At 44.7% G+C, this 16,524-nt stretch overlaps 1 protein-coding gene across 3 annotated transcripts in view; it reads right to left on the bottom strand.

Moving 5' to 3' along the window:
• Positions 1–884: 884 nt before the first annotated feature.
• Positions 885–16,524, bottom strand: part of TUBA8 (tubulin alpha 8) — a 33,762-nt gene continuing 18,122 nt past the window's right edge. For 2 of the 3 annotated variants that reach the window (XM_055105516.2, XM_034948394.3), the window contains exons 5-6: positions 13,309–13,472; positions 885–1,954 (exon numbers count right to left, since the gene is read on the bottom strand). In XM_055105516.2, coding sequence (XP_054961491.1) covers positions 1,660–1,954; positions 13,309–13,472 — 459 coding nt within the window. In that variant the 3' untranslated portion in view covers positions 885–1,659. Of the gene's footprint in view, positions 1,955–13,160; positions 13,473–16,524 lie in introns of those variants that run through there. The other variant, XM_003828283.5, reaches the window with a different exon arrangement.

Raw genomic sequence — 16,524 nt, 5'->3', positions numbered from 1 at the left:
AAAAAATTAGCTGGGTGTGGTGGCACACGCCTGTAGTCCCAGCTACTCGGAAGGCTGAGGCAGGATAATCACTTGAACCTGGGAGGCAGAGGTTGCAGTGAGCCAAGATCGCATCATTGCACTCCAGCCTGGCGACAGAGCGAGATCCCCTATCAAAAAAAAAAAAAAAAAAGAAGTACATGTGGAGGTAAACATGTGTATACATGCATACATCCCCTGACTTGGTCTGTAGGGGGCCTGGGAACAGTGACACCCCAATAGTACATCTTGCACCCAGATCTTGGTTTCTAATTCCCATTCTCTAGTAAAAGGAACCAATGTTGCTTGGAGAAATGGCTGTTTCTGGGGTTAAGGCAGAGAAAGTACAAGATGAGCCTAGGACATCTTGTTCTGCCAGCAAGTAAGGGAATGCTGCAAGAATGATGGGGATGTTTCAAAACGATGCAGAAGCCAGCTTCAAGACCACGCTCCCACTGGCCAAATTTGGAACAACTTGAGCATTAAAAGAAATGATGATTTGTTTTGTTTTGTTTTTGTTTTTGAGACGGAGTCTCGCTCTGTTGCCCAGGCTGGAGTGCAGTGGCACTATCTTGGCTCACTGCAAGCTCCGCCTCCTGGGTTCACACCATTCTCCTGCCTCAGCCTCCCGAGTAGCTGGGACTACAGGCACCCGCCACCATGCCCACCTAATTTTTTGTATTTTTAGTAGAGACAGGGTTTCACCGTGTTAGCCAGGATGATCTCGATCTCCTGACCTTGTGATCCTCCTGCCTCAGCCTCCCAAAGTGCTGGGATTACAGGCATGAGCCACCGTGCCTGGCCTGAAATGATGATAGTAACATTTCGACCTGTTAAATAAAATGGGAAGCCACACTTCATACCAATAAAAGTAGATACTGAATAAATTAAAAGTTTGATGAGAAACAGGATATTTACACAGTTTCAAAGTACTTTCCCACAAAATACATATTATTAATTACCATTATTACATACATGTGATACTGACCAGGTTCATTCTGCCCGCATGCCATAAATCCATCACTGTGACAGGTTTTGCAAAAGAGAACAGATTTATTCACAAGGCAGCCCAGTGAGGAGGCAGGAGAACAGCTCTCAAATCTTCCTCCCCAAAGATAAGTCTTAGGGATATTTACCGGTGAGAGAAGCAGGGTGGTGTAAGTTATGGGCAAAGGTGATTGGCAGTGGGGGAAAATGAGGCAGTCGGTGACCACTGCAACCATAGTCAGGGTTCGTGGCACTTCACAGGACACATGTTCAAAAAATGACAGCCTTAGTGTGATCTGAGGGTGTCGTTTGGGGCCTCTGATGTCAAAAGGCCACTTCTTTTTTTTGCACAAGCCTACTTGAAAGCTCACGGTCTCAACTGGTTTGAACTAGGCAGGAGCTGCCCCAAGTTCCTGAAAAACAATTTGAACGATCATGACAGTAGTGACATACATGTTATCTGTAAGGAAGCCGGCAAGGTTAAGTTACAGCGCTCAGTGGCGCGGCCTTCAGCTTCACAGAAAAAAAATAACAAAAGCAAGTGACCCAAAGCAAGCAGGGCAGGCTAAATTGGGCGGACCTAATCAGATGAACCCCATGGTCTCATATGTAATATTACATTATAACTATAAAGAATGTAATTAATGTAAATATTCAGTACAAGAAAGTCATCAGTGCGGGGAACACTGGAATTGCGTGCCACCAGAGGACAGAGTGGAGCCAGTGCGGTATCACTTCTGTGCTGTTCCCGTCGAAGGTCAGTAACTGGAACCCCTTCGCCAGGACGCGGGTCCTGGCCAACCCAAATTGAGGGGCATTCTGCAGATCAGCTGGCCTGCCATCTTCAAACGATTCATGAAAATCAAAGACAGCTTTGAGGAACGGCTCCAGACTGGCAGAGACCAAAGAGGTCATAGATGAACAGGAGATCCCCAACTGGATCCTTTGGCTGTAAAGGACAATATTGGCACAACGGGTGAAGCTTGAATGGGGTCTGAGGATTAGGTGGTAGTAACTTCACAGGCGGGGATTTGGGAGAAATGCAATGTCACGTGGAAAACTGACTCTCAAATAGTTCAAGAAGGAAGTTCTTTGGACTATACTTGCAACTTTTCTGTAGGCTTAATATTGTTTCACAATTTTAAAATGTAAAATAATATTACCAGGTAGTAGTTTTTTATTAAGACAGATTGTGCTTTTTGAAAGCATTGGTGGAAAGATTTCTCAAAATCATGCGCGAAAGAGTTTATAATGAAATTGTGTAATATTTGTTTCAAAAGAAAGTGTGGGCCCTGAGAAGCATTTTCTGTAGTTTACACAGTATTTCTGCCAATTTGGGATACTTTCAGTGTCCCTGGAATTCTCATCATCTGAATTTCTTACTCTTTTTCCCTTTAAAAAAAAATAAAGAAGTATGAGGCAAAAGGCCACACCTACCTACCTCACTTTAAAATTCTGTCTAAAAACCTGGTCACAGAGGAAGATGTTGGCTAACTTTAATGCGATAATCTAGTTCCCCTCAAAATGGAAAGCTATTTAGAAAAAAGCTATTTGCCCAACGTGAGGAACAATTTATAGAAACTGACAAGAATTTTTGTCCTGAGGAAAGGACAGGGTTTGTTGCATGGGATAAGGGCAAGTGATGTGGCCGGGCATGATGGCTCACGCCTGTAATCCCAGCACTTTGGGAGGCCGAGGCAGGTGGATCGTGAGGTCAAGAGATCGAGACCATCCTGGCCAACATAGTGAAACCTCGTCTCTACTAAAAATACAAAAATTTGCTAGATATGGTGGTGTGTGCACCTGTAGAACCAGCTACTCGGGAGGCTGAGGCAGGAGAATCGCTTGAACCTGGGAGGCGGAGGTTGCAGTGAACCGAGATCGCTCCACTGCTCTCCAGTCTGGCGACAGAGCAAGAGTCTGTCTCAAAAAAAAAAAAAAAAAAAAAAAAGCAAGTGATTTTTTTTAAAAAAAGAAAACAGAACCAAAGTAGTACTCCTTTACAAAACACATTCTCTACAAATGCGTGGTTTCATGTGACCTCTGCTCAGTCCCTTTCCACAACCTTCTCCTGCCTATTTTCTTCTCTGCATTTTGTCAGGATGCTTTTTATTGTAAATTTTACTGTATTTTGCATGCTTCCAAATATAAAAAATAATTTTTAAGATGAATTAAACATTGAACCTCCCTCTCAGTATTGTTTTGGGAACATGCATTCTCCTGCGGAGAGGGAGCTGTTGAGTGGAAGCAGTCAAACAGAACTCCACATTTCATTTTCCTGGCATGGGTTTCAGGGTGCAACTCAAACAGAATGTGACTTGGCATCTGTCACCTTTCCCAGGCACTCCCTATCCTCTGGCAATTTGTTGCCTTAATGGAGAACCATTCAAAATTAAATATTTTATATTAGAAAAGAAATGTTAAACATAAAGAAAAGTTATACAAATATTATAACAACCTAGTGAGCCTTCCTTCACTAATTTTCTCTCTCATACACACACATCTATGTGTACGTGTGAGTACACAGTATATATGTGTATATATTTACACAATCACTTTTTTTCTTTTGCTGGACTACTTGAGAGTAAATTGAAGAGATCGACATTCTTCAGCTCTAAATAATTCAATATGAACCTCATAGGATCAAAGATGTTTTCATACATAAACCCAGTGCAATTATTACCAAATTCAGATAATTTCATATTCGTACAATTTTCCCATATATAATATATTAAATATTTAAATTTTGACAGTTATCCCAATATTGTTTATACAGCAACTGTTTTCCTTTGTTTCTTATTTTTATAGATACATAGTAATTGTACATATTTATGTGTTACATGTGATACTTTGATACACGCATACAATGTGCAATGATCAAATCAGGGTGATGAAGGTATTCATCACCTCAAACGTTTATTATTTCTTTGTACTGGGAACATTCCAAATCTTCTCTTCTAGCTATTTTGAAATATACAATAAATTATTGTTAACTATTATCACTGTACAGTACTATCATTCCCTCTATCTAACTATCTTTGTACCCATAACCAACCTCTTTTCATCCTTCCCTCCCTCCTATTGCTTGCCAGCCTCTGGTAGTCATCATTCTACTCTCCACCTCCCTGAAATCAAGGTTTTTAGCTCCCACATAGGAGTGAGAAGGTGGGATATGTATCTTTCTGTGCCTAGCTTATTTCACTTAACGTAATATCCTCTGGTTTCATCCATGTTGCTACAACCGACAGGATTTCATTCTTTTTATGACTAAATAGTATTCCACTGTGTATATCTAGCACATTTTTTTTTTTTGAGACAAAGTCTCGCTCTGTCACCCAGGCTGGAGTGCAGTAGCATGATCTTGGCTCACTGCAAGCTCCGCCTCCCGGGTTCACGCCATTCTCCTGCCTCAGCCTCCCGAGTAGCTGGGACTACAGGCACCCGCCACCACGCCCGGCTAATTTTTTGTATTTTTAGTAGAGACAGGGTTTCACCATGTTAGCCAGGATGGTCTCGATCTCCTGACCTCATGATTCGCCTGCCTCGGCCTCCCAAAGTGGTGGGATTACAGGCGTGAACCACCGCGCCCGGCCTTATCTAGCACGTTTTTTATCCATTCATCTGTTGATGGACATTTGGATTGATTCCATATCTTGGCTATTGTGACTAGTCCTGCAGTAAACATGGGAGTGCAGATATCTCTTCAATATACTGATTTGCTTTCTTTTGGGTGTATACCCAGCAGTGGGATTGCTAGATCATATGGTAGTTCTAGTTTCAATTTTTTGAGAAACCTCCATACTGTTTTTCACAATGGTTGTACGAATTTTCATTTCCACCAACAGTGTACGAGGGTTTCCTTTTCTCCACATCCTCCCCAAAATTTGTTATTTTCTGTCTTTTTGATAATAGCCATTTTAACTGAGGTGAGATGATACCTATTATTGTGGTTTCAGTTGCATTTCTCTGATGCTTAGTGATGTTGAGCATTTACTTATATACCTGATGGCCATTAGTATGTCTTCTTTTGAGAAAATGAAAATCTTTTTCAGATCGTTTGCCCTATTTTTGTTTTGTTTTGTTTTTGAGATGGAGTCTCGCTCTGTCACCCAGGCTGGAGTGCAGTGGCACATCTCGGCTCACTGCAACCTCTGCCTCCTGGTTCACACCATTCTCCTGCCTCAGCCTCCCGAGTAGCTGGAACTACCACACCCGGCTAATTTTTTGTATTTTTAGTAGAGATGGGGTTTCACCGTGTTAGCTAGGATGGTATCGATAATAACCAAAAATTTTGACATTGTCTAACACGGTTATTGAAGTATGTAGAAGAATTATTAAGATAATTGTAAGTGAGAGAGGGTAAAACGACTTAAAAGAATTCTAAGGTTTCTATGCTTCAGTCAAACTGGTAAAATGTCAACACTAGTAGACTGAGATATCAATATAATGTAATATGTAGAGCAGCTATTAAATAATTTACACAAAGAGATACACACTAAATCACTATAGACATATCAAAATGGAATTCTAAAAAGGTGCTAGTAACCCAAAGGAAAGTACGAAAACGAAAACAGAGAAACCAAGAACAGAGGAAACAAAGATAACAAAAAAATTCTATGGAAGACCTAAGACTTAATATACAGGTAATTACATTAAATATAAACAGTCTAAATACACTAATAAAAAGATAGATTAGTGAGTGAAACAAGCCAGGCACACAAAGTCAAATATCACCTGTTTTCACTCATAAGTGGGTGCTAAAAAATGTGTACACATGAAGACAGAGATTGGGGTGACAGACAATGAAGACTTGGAAGGGTGAAGGAGTATGAGGGGGTCATATGATAGGTAATTCCTAATTAGGTACAATGCGCATTATTTGGGTAATGGATACCCTAAAAGCCCTGACTTGACCACTATGTAATCTATGCATATAACAAAACTGCATACGGCCGGGCTCAGTGGCTCACGCCTGTAATCCCAGCACTTTGGGAGGCTGAGGTGTGTAGATCACTTGAGGTCCAGAGTTCAAGACCAGGTGGGCCAACATGGTGAAACCCCATCTCTACTAAAAATACAAAAATTAGCTGGGCATCGTGGCAGGTGGCTGTAATCCCAGCTACTCAGGAGGCTGAGGAAGGAGAATCACTTGAACCCAGGAGGTGAAGGTTGCAGTGAGCTAAGATTGCTCCACTGCACTCCAGCCTGGGTGACAGAGTGAGACTCCATCTCTAAATAAGTAAATCAGCAGGTATTTATAAACATAGGCCAGATAATGTCACTTCTCTGCTCACAACCTTCCACTGGTACCACATCTCACGGCAAATGGAAGCCAAAGGCCTTACAATATTAGCAACAGCCCCAGCTTTCAGGCCACAAAATTCATCTTGAAACTGTAGCCTACTGAGTATTCTTAACATAAACATTTCCTTAATATAAAGCAGCATATATTCGCTGTAGAAAAACTGAAAAATATAAAACATGTAAAGGGGGAAATTACTTATAATTCCACAGTCTAAAATAGCCACTACACTGGTTTTTTAAATATATATATCTTTTTGTAAATCTAGTTTTTACAATTTAATGATATTGAGGCAAACAAATTTGCCACGTCCATAAAAATTTTGAAATCAAATAGAAATAAAATAATAAAAAGACAGATTGGCAGAGTAGGTGTTTTTTGTTTGTTTGTTTTTGTTTTTGTTTTTTTTTTTAAATAGAACCAACAGCAAGCATAGTGGCTCACAGTGGACGCTGAGGTAGGAGGGAGCCCAGGAGTTGGAGACCAACCTGGGCAACCATAGCAATGTAGCAGGACGAGCCGCAGACAAAACTCAGACACCGAGTTAAATAAGGAAGGGGTTTATTCGGCGGGGGGCATTGGCAAGACTCCTGTCTCAAGAGCAGAGCTCTCCGAGTGAGCAATTCCTGTACCTTTTAAGCGCTCACAACTCTAAGGGGGTGCGCGTGAGAGGGTCTTGATCGATTGAGCAAGCAGGGGGTACGTGACTGGGGGCTGCATGCACCGGTAATTAGATGGGAACAAAACAGGATAGGGATTTCCACACTGCTTTTCTATACAATGTCTGTAATCTATAGATAATATAACCAATTAGCTCAGGGGTCGATCTTTAACTACCAGGCCCAGGGTGTGATGCTGGGCTGTCTGCTTGTGGATTTCATTTCTGCCTTTTAGTTTTTACTTTTTCTTTCTTTGGAGGCAGAAATTGGGCATAAGACAATATGAGGGGTGGTCTCCTCCCTCAGCAAGACTTGGTCCCTACACATTTTTTTTTTTTTTTCTCGCTGTGTCGCCCAGGCTGGAGTGCAGTGGCACCATCCCGGCTCACTGCAAGCTCCGCCTCCTGGGTTCACGCCATTCTCCTGCCTCAGCCTCCCTAGTAGCTGGGACTACAGGCGCCTGCCACCATGCTCGGCTAATTTTTTGTATTTTTAGTAGAGATGGGGTTTCACTGTGTTAGCCAGGATGGTTTCGATCTCCTGACCTCGTGATCTGCCCACCTCGGCCTCCCAAAGTGCTGGGATTACAGGCTTGAGCCACCGCACCTGGCCAATTTTTTTTTTAAATTTAGCCAAGTGTGGTGGCAGACACCTGTAGCCCCAGCTACTTAGGAAAATGAGGCAGGAGGATTGCTTGAGGCCAGGAGCTCAAGGCTTCAGTGATCTGATTGTGCCACTGCACTCCAGGCTGGGCGAGAGAGTGAGACCTTGACAAAAAAAAAAAAAAAAAAAAAAAAAAAAAAATTCCGAAGAAATACTTTCAAAAGTATTTCCTAAGAAATTTTGAATATAATGATATAAAAAGGTTGGTAATAAAACTGAAAAAAAGATACTCCATACAAACATTAAAACTGGGTTAAGGGTACTCTCAACGTCTCTGTACTTCATAAAACTTCATAGAGGTACACACACACTTTACGTCAACGTTACTTTCCTGGTTTTGATATTCTGTAAAAATGTAGCCATTAGAGAAAACTGGGTTAAGGGTACTCTCAACCTCTCTCTACTATTTTTGCAACTTCCTATTATCATTATTTTGCAATGAAAGGTTTTAAGAAAAGGTTGTGGGCATTTATATTAGGTTGCATTACATTTATAAATTAAGGGAAAATAACATGTTTATTTTGTTGAGAGATATAAGGAATGTCATTAAATTTGCTCATCTACTTTGTCTTTGAGTTTAAAATTTTTCTCATAAAGGCTTCTAACATTTCCTAAATTGTTATTGTTAAGTATCTAACTATTTCATTGTTATTGTTAATAGAGTTTTTCTCTTTTTCTCTTCCACTATATCCTATCTGGACTGGTTATATGTTTATAAGATGAAGGCTACCTTTTTTTTTTTTTTTGATATGGAATCTTGCTCTGTCGCCCAGGCTGGAGTGCAGTGGCGCGATCTCAGCTCACTGCAACCTCTGCCTCCCGGGTTCAAGTCATTCTGCTGCCTCAGCCTCCCGAGTAGCTGGGATTACAGGTATATGCCACCACGCCCAGCTAATTTTTTATCTTTTTGATAGAGACGGGGTTTCACCATGTTGGCCAGGCTGGTGTCGAACTCCTGACCTCAAGTGATCCGCCTGCCTCAGCCTCCGAAAGTGCTGGGATTACAGGCATGAGCTGGTGCGCCCAGCCTGAAAGCTACATTTTGTTTAAATTAGTCTTACCATTAATTCTGCAGGATTTTCCATGTTCCATCATATCATCTACATATAGAGATAATTTTTCATCTCCCTTTCTAATTATTATTCTTTTAATTATTTTTCCTTCTCTAATTGCATTAGCTTATATTTCCAGTGCAATTGAAACAGTAACAGCAGTACTATGCATCCTTCATCCTCGCCTTATTCTTGACCTTATTCGGTGTCTCTAGTGTTTCTCCAAGATGCTAAGACATCTGGAGAAACAGATGAAGTTTCTAATATTGAACCATGGTTGAATTCCTAGAATAAACCCTTCTTAGTTGTGCCGTAGTATTTTCTTTTAGAGTTGTGGTCTCACTATGTTGCCCTGGCTGGCCTCAAACTCCTGGGCTCAAGCAATCCACCTGCCTCAGCTTCCCAAGCAGCTGGGACCACAGGTGCGTGCCACCACACCCAGCTAAGTTGATTGGTTTTGGTATTTTTAGAGACAGGATCTCATTATGTCACCCAGGCTTGTGCTATATTTTTTCAGTATGGTACGGATTCTGTTTATTAACATTTTACCAGTGATTTTTGTGTTGCAATTTATAAGGAAAATCATTTTCTGTATTTTTATTTCCCCCCCACTGCAAGACCATGGAGCATGCTTGGTAACGCCGTCTTCTGACTCATTGACCATGAGCTTAACAAGCAGTCTCACACCTGAGGCTTTAGTTTCTAAGCTCCAAATGCAGTGTATAGAAGGTCATGAGAGGTTCCATACTGCATATTCATGAAAAAAGATATGGCTATGTGAGGACTCACCTTTACTCTTGAGGATTCCAATGCATGAGGGAAGAAGGCTGCCCTACACACTATGAAATTTCATTTCTCTCAGTATCAATATCCTCTCCTTTTGCCCCACTCACCCTCTCACTCTCCTCATCCCTAAAGTGGACAACATAAATTTGCCACAAAACCTTTTAAAAAGTTAATTACGGTACTTTTAAAAAATTGTGGGCTGGGCACAGTGGCTCACGCCTGTAATCCCAACTCTTTGGGAGGCCAAGGTGGGCAGATCACCTGAAGTCTGACCAGGTTCGAGACCAGCCTGGCCAACATGGTGAAACCCTGTCTCTACTAAAAATACAAAAATTAGCCGGTTGTGGTGGTGCGCGCCTGTAATCACAGCTACTGGGGAGGCTGAGGCAGGAGACTCACTTGAACCTGGGAGGCAGAGGTTGCAATGAGCCGAGATCACGCCACTGCACTCCAGCCTGGGGGACAGAGCGACACTCCATCTCAAAAAAAAAAAAAAAAAAAAAAAAATTGTGGCTAGTTTGGACTCACCAAAAGGGAAGTTTTCAATCCCTTTAGCATATTTGCATCCTAATAGAAAAGGCAGTGCCCCTGGGGTCTGCTTTTACTTTATTTTTCTTTAAATAGAGACAAGATTTCACCATGTTACCCAGGCTGATCCCAAACTCCTGAGCTAAAGCGATCCATTTGCCTTGGCCTCCCAAAGTGCTGGAGTTACAGGTGCGAGCCACCATGCCCAGCCCCGGCCCGGTGATCCTTAAAAACTCGGAGTACTGGAGCCAGATAAAATTGCTGATAGAGTCTGCAAGTTCACAGAAAATAAACATACTGTCTTCTTCCTCAGTAGCTTCATTTCTGGAACCTAAGTTGATTTCTGTCAGAAGACTGGAGGTGTGTCGCTCTTGCTGAGAATTTGGAACTGGAGCAGGGGGTGCATGTGGATACCCACGCTCTCAAACGAGAGAGAGCCAAGAAACGCATTTGAGAAATCGGGGTGGAGTGTGAAAGAGGATTCACTAGACATTATGTTAACTATGGATTCTTCTATGCCTGGGGTAAAATATTTAACAATGAAATTAATTTTTCATGGTAAGTAAATATGACTTAGAGTGTCCCAAGAGAGCTGCACTGGGATTCCAGGACCGGGTTATCTAGTTGTTCAGCCCAGTAGGGAAACCAAGCTCCCTGCCAAAGGCCATTGTGCAATTCTCTTTTCTGATTCCCATCTTTTCCCTAGTGTTCACCAAATTTGCTTTACAATTTTAAGTCTCTAGGCAATCCCATGCTGGGGAAAGACTTACAAAACTACTTATTTTGGGGAATCGTAGAGAGCCACCCACTTTCATTCTCACCCTCTTTCTAGGATCCCTTGTCCCCAGTTCTAAAACTCAGTCTCCTGCTTCATCAGCAGAACCACTGAAGCTGACAGGGCTGGCAGTCCCCATGGTTAGACAGGGACTCAAGCAAAGGAGGAGAAGTGGGAGAGGAGAAGCAGCTGGTAGGAGCAGGGATACATCCAAGGCCCTTGTGTGTCATCCCAAACTTCCCTGCTGACCCATCTCCCTGTATTCATGCCTCTTAGCACTTTTGTGACTTTGCCATTCAACCTAATTTTTAACCTAATTTGTGTTAATCTAGAGGAAAGGAACATATCACACATGCTTTGCCCACTCCCTAAGCCCTGCCTAGCAGGTGTGCTATACTCCCCCTAACAGGGCATACTCACATACGCAGGAAGTCCTTTCAAGGTTATCTGAGTAGGTCTCATCTTTATGGAGAGAGAAGGATGCATCCTCCTGAAGGGGGACTGACAGCTCCTGACCCTGATTCTCTACCACGGCTAAGTGTGTCCAGGCCAGTTCCCATGGAACCTGGTGCAGGCACGACCTCTGGCAAGAGCGGTCACAGTGGACAACAGATCTGGGCCTCTAGAAGTAACTGGCATCACCTCATGTCTAATATTCCTTTCCGTGGGACATTTTACTCTGTTTCTCTTAGAGCTTCCAAGGAATACAGGACAGAAACATCCACACGTAAAGAAGTGTGCGCTTAATGCCCAGGGACCTACCATGGGCCCAGCCCCAGGTATCTTCCTAGCTGGTTCATGGCCTTTTGATTACTCCTTAGATTCTGCCAGAGTTGCCCACTTCAGGGAAGAGGAGCAGGTAACCTCTCCCTCCTTTGCAAATGATACAGATTGTGCCTCTCTCCATCCAGCATTTTATCAGGCAGCAGCTGGAACCTGGCACGAACACACAGGGTTAGAAATGGCGTAGGGTAGGCCAGGCACAGTGGCTCACGCCTGTAATCCCAGCACTTTGGGAGGCCAAGGCAGGCCAATCACGAGGTCAAGAGATCGAGACCATCCTGGCTAACACGGTGAAACCCCGTCTCTACTAAAAATACAAAAATTAGCCGGGCGTGGTGGCGGGTGCCTGTAGTCCCAGCTACTCGGGAGGCTGAGGCAGGAGAATGGCGTGAACCCGGGAGGCGGAGCTTGCAGTGAGCGGAGATCACGCCACTGCACTCCAGCCTGGGTGACAGCGCAAGACTCCATCGCAAACAAACAAACAAACAAACACACAAACACGGAAACATTGTAGTTAGGGTGGACAGGACAGGAGGAAAGGCAGGCCCTGCATCTCAGCTCTACCTCCTACTGTCTCCAACACCTAAAACATCCCAGTCTGTTCGTCTACACAATGAGCAGAATATCCATTTTGAGACTGTTGGGAGGATTGGAGATAAGTTCAGTATGAATATAGAAATAAGGTATACATATCCTGCTTGAAACCTTCCAAATCCTTCTGTTTCACTTAGAAAAAAATTCTAAACTCCTCTCCATGGCCTGTAAGGCTGGACGCTCTCTGGCCCTGCCTGGCTCCTGGGTCTTGTCTCTCTGACTCTTCCCCTCTCACCATCCTCCAGGAAACAATCTCCTTTCTGCTCTGCAGACGCTCCAAGCTTGTTCCTAGCTTTTGCGCTTGCTTCTCCCTGCACCTAGCATCCTTTTGCACGGCCCAGGCCTCCATGAGGCTGTCTTGACCACGCAGTCCACAGGAGCACGCCCAGACACTCTCTCACCACTGCTTTTTACTTTCTCTCACTTGACACCAGCTGACATGATCTCATTCACTTTATTTATGTGTGTATGAGGGCAGGAAATGTGTTCGTCTCGCTTTATCACCAACTCTCCAGCTCTCAGTGCCTAGGACAGGGTGTGTATTGGAATATGTGATGGGGGAGTGAATGCATGCTAAGTCTAGATGATGCCCGGAGCGGGCTATAGACCCACTCATGTGAACGTCCGCTCACCCCTGCCCCGGAATCTTCCCAGGCCCAGATCTCCCCTTTCTCTGAGTGTTCCCACTCCCCAGCCAGCAGGCCATGTTTTGGGGCTGGACCCAGCCCGATCTGGAATTGAAACTCCTGATTAGGCCTCCTTGCATTTGAACTGGGCTGCAGCCTCACCCGCCGGAGACAGTGGCCCTCACTTTCTTTAGTGACACAAAGCTGCTCCTACCCAGGGAGGGCCTGATGGAGCTCAGTGTCCACTTAGCCCAGTCGTGCCACCCTGGGTACTGGGGCCAGGCACCCTCCTCCTGGGTAAGGCAGGAATCAGGCTGGGGCGGGGAGAGTGTTCTGTTCTCTTGAACATGTGCTTTGAATGGCACAGCATAAATAAAGAGACACAGCCAAGGGGAAGGTATATATTTAAAATTCCTCCCCTTCATTTTCTTCTTCAAACGAATCAGTCCCCACTTCTTCATAATCCTTCTCCAGGGCAGCTAAGTCTTCCCTGGCCTCAGAAAATTCTCCTTCTTCCATTCCCTCTCCCACATACCAATGCACAAAGGCCCGCTTGGCGTACATGAGGTCGAACTTGTGGTCGAGGCGGGCCCAGGCCTCCGCGATGGCCGTGGTGTTGCTGAGCATGCAGACGGCCCGCTGCACCTTGGCCAGGTCTCCCCCGGGGACCACGGTTGGGGGCTGGTAGTTGATGCCCACCTGAGGGACACAGAAAGAGGAGGAGCCACAGAAGAAGATACAAGTCAGCCAGAGGATAACTCAGGATGGGACATCTTGGTCACTTGGCATGGCTTCAAGTCATGGTCAGGGGCGTGGGAGTGGGGCTATGGGATGCAACAGGTGGGATGGGACTGGGGAAGCCAGCAGGTGGCAAGGGAGAAGCTGAAGAGAAAGTGGAAGCAGGCAGGGCAACAGAGCAAAAACCCATCTCTACCAAAAAAAAAAAAAAAAAAAATTAGCCAGGCACGGTGGCTATGCCTACTAGTCCCAGCTACTCAGGGAGGCTGAGGTGGAAGGATCACTTGAGCCCATGAGGTCAAGGCTGCAGTGAGCTACAATGGTTCCACTGCACTCCAGTGGCAGGGACACAGCAAGACCCTGTCTCTTAAAAGCAAAACAAAAAAAAAGTAGATGGGGAAGGGCTGGGCAATCAAAGGCTAGAGAAGGAGGACAGGGCTGGTATAGGGGGCTCAGCAAGTAGGCAAATGAGAGTCACGAGCGACATTAGGAGCGGGTGGGAGGTGTCTGGTACATGTGTATGTGTAACAGGGAAATGCATTCTAGATTCAAAGCTGTTCAAAAGTGTACTCTCTCCCAAGTGGTCATCTGAAGTTCCTCTTAGTTGTGTTGCAAGCACATTTAAGGAAGTTTCCCTGCCAAGAGTGAAAACTGTTGGAAGAGGTCGCAGGGATATTCCAGAGCAATAAATAAAGAGAGCCGAAAGGCCCCGGGGTGGTGTTGGCGTTAACCAGGCTCTAGGTTTTTGGGAATTGGGGCTTCTTAGAAGAAAAGCAGGGACTCCAATCCAGGAAGGTTGTTGAAGGTCTTGCCAAGTTCTGGCAGCATGGCAGGTCTCCCAGGCTCAGCCCAGACCCGTCTTACAGTGGTGCTGCTATCCTGGAAATCTCTCTTCTTCCCAACACACGTCCCAAACCAAAGCCAACCCCAGGAACCATGGGAAACTGGGACAAGTCTAATGTGGCAAACCGTGACATTACTTATGAGAACTATAGTGATGTCCTCAGCCACCTCTCAACTGAGACCACCATATTTTAATTGCCAGTCTCTTAAATCCATAGCTTTAAAATGCACATCCTCCTGAGGGGCTGGTGTGGGAATGGCAGCCAGCTGTGTGGCAACATGGGTAGCCAGGCAGCCACTGGGCCCACAGCAGCCGTCATTCCTCTTAGGCACAGGTGGCATCTTGGAGGTGGAGGTGATACTGGGAGAGGGGCAAAGTGGAGAAGGGAAAGGCAATGTATATGAATTTGGCCACATCACATACATTGCTAGAACTGAGCCGACTGCCATAAACCTTGTGCCTGGGCCAACCTGCTCTCCTCTAAGTGCTAACATCTCTTGACCTGAGTCAAGTGGGGACAAGTACTGTTGGAGAGAATGCAAGAAGATGAAGTTTAGCAGCATCCACTCCAGGGAACATACTTTTCTTAGCTTATGCTAATGCTACCATAATGATCCTTCAGGACATAACTCCAGAGCTTCTGCTTTAAGGAGAGAGAATGAGGGGACATTTCCGCTTTGTTAATTTCCCCATCACCCACCATGTCTCTCATTCATTCTCTTTTTTTCCCATTCGTTCTCCTACTAGCTGGTTGTTTGTTTCCATTTGAAAAAGAAAAAAGAATTTCATTTTTTGGAAGACCTTGACTGGTTTTGCCAGGATGATTAGAACTGTCACATAAAAAATAGGCATAGTCTTGGGGGAAAATTATATATGTAGCTAGAAGGATAGCAGTGAAAAGGAATGCTACACTCCTCACTCAGCAGAACAGCCAGGTCAAAGCCTCAGACCCACGCAGGGCAGCTATGAGGCCAGCACGCAGCTGGTGCCTCACACTTGTAACTCCCGCCAAGAAAACTGAGGCATGCTCATCTCTTCACCTCCAGCAACTGAGACAAACCCTGACACACAATAGGTACCAGTAAAACCTCTGAATGATTGAAAGCATGACTAGGGGCCAGGCTTGGTGGCTCACGCCTGTAATCCCAATGCTTTGAGAGGCTGAGGCAGGTGGATCACCTGAGGTCAGGAGTTCGAGACCAGCCTGGCCAACATGGCGAAACCCCATCTCTACTAAAAATACAAAAATTAGCCAGGCGTGGTGGTGCATGCCTGTAATCCCAGCTACCTGGGAGGCTAAGGCAGGAGAATCACTTGAACCCGGGAGGCAAAGTTTGCAGTGAGCCAAGATTGCACCACTGCACTCCAGCCCGGGCAACAGAGCAAGACTCCATCTCAAGGGAAAAATACAATAAAAAATAAAAAAAGAAATCCTGACTACAGGGCAGTAGTTAATGTGAATGTGGTAGCTGTTATGATGGCAGAATCTGACAAAAGACCGTGGGCGGAGTGGCTGAGCTGTTCATGTGCACAGCCAGGCTGCTTGCCTGCCGGTCCAGCTCAGAGGGGTGACTTCTACCATTCAGCATTCCTGGTCCTGGGGCCCCAGGGTCTACCCTCGCTATTTTGTATCTCCCCACTGACTCTCTGAGCCTGGCATTTTCCAGACTGCGGGCACTTGGTTACCACCAGCCACACGGCTTGCTGGTTTTTGCTTACTCCTGGTTAATGGCAATGGAAAATAGCAATCATAGAACAACTATAAAAGTATCTTCTTACTCCAAATTGATTAAGATGTGCAGGATAGATATTTAAGTTTTCAAAATAGATTGGGAGAACACAGCTTTTTGTTAGAGAGAGGCATCATACTCCTCTGGCAACTGGAATAATTTGGTTAACTCTAAAATTAAAATGGCCACAAAATCATGCTGTACAAAGAAGTGTAAAATATCCATTAAAACTAACTTTAGGTTGGAGGCCAGGCGCGGTGGCTCATGCCTGTAATCCCAGCCGAGACGGGCAGATCACAAGGTTAGGAGATCAAGACCATCCTGGCTAACACGGTGAAACCCCGTCTCTACTAAAAATACAAAAAATTAGCCAGGTGTGGTAGCAGGCGCCTGTAGTCCCAGTTACTCGGGAGGCTGAGGCAGGAGAATGGCGTGAACC

Source organism: Pan paniscus, chromosome 23 (assembly GCF_029289425.2).
Source record: "Pan paniscus chromosome 23, NHGRI_mPanPan1-v2.0_pri, whole genome shotgun sequence".
NCBI lineage: Eukaryota > Metazoa > Chordata > Mammalia > Primates > Hominidae > Pan > Pan paniscus.
The sequence above is the reverse complement of the archived record's forward strand: the minus strand, read 5'-3'. Positions and strand labels throughout refer to the sequence as shown.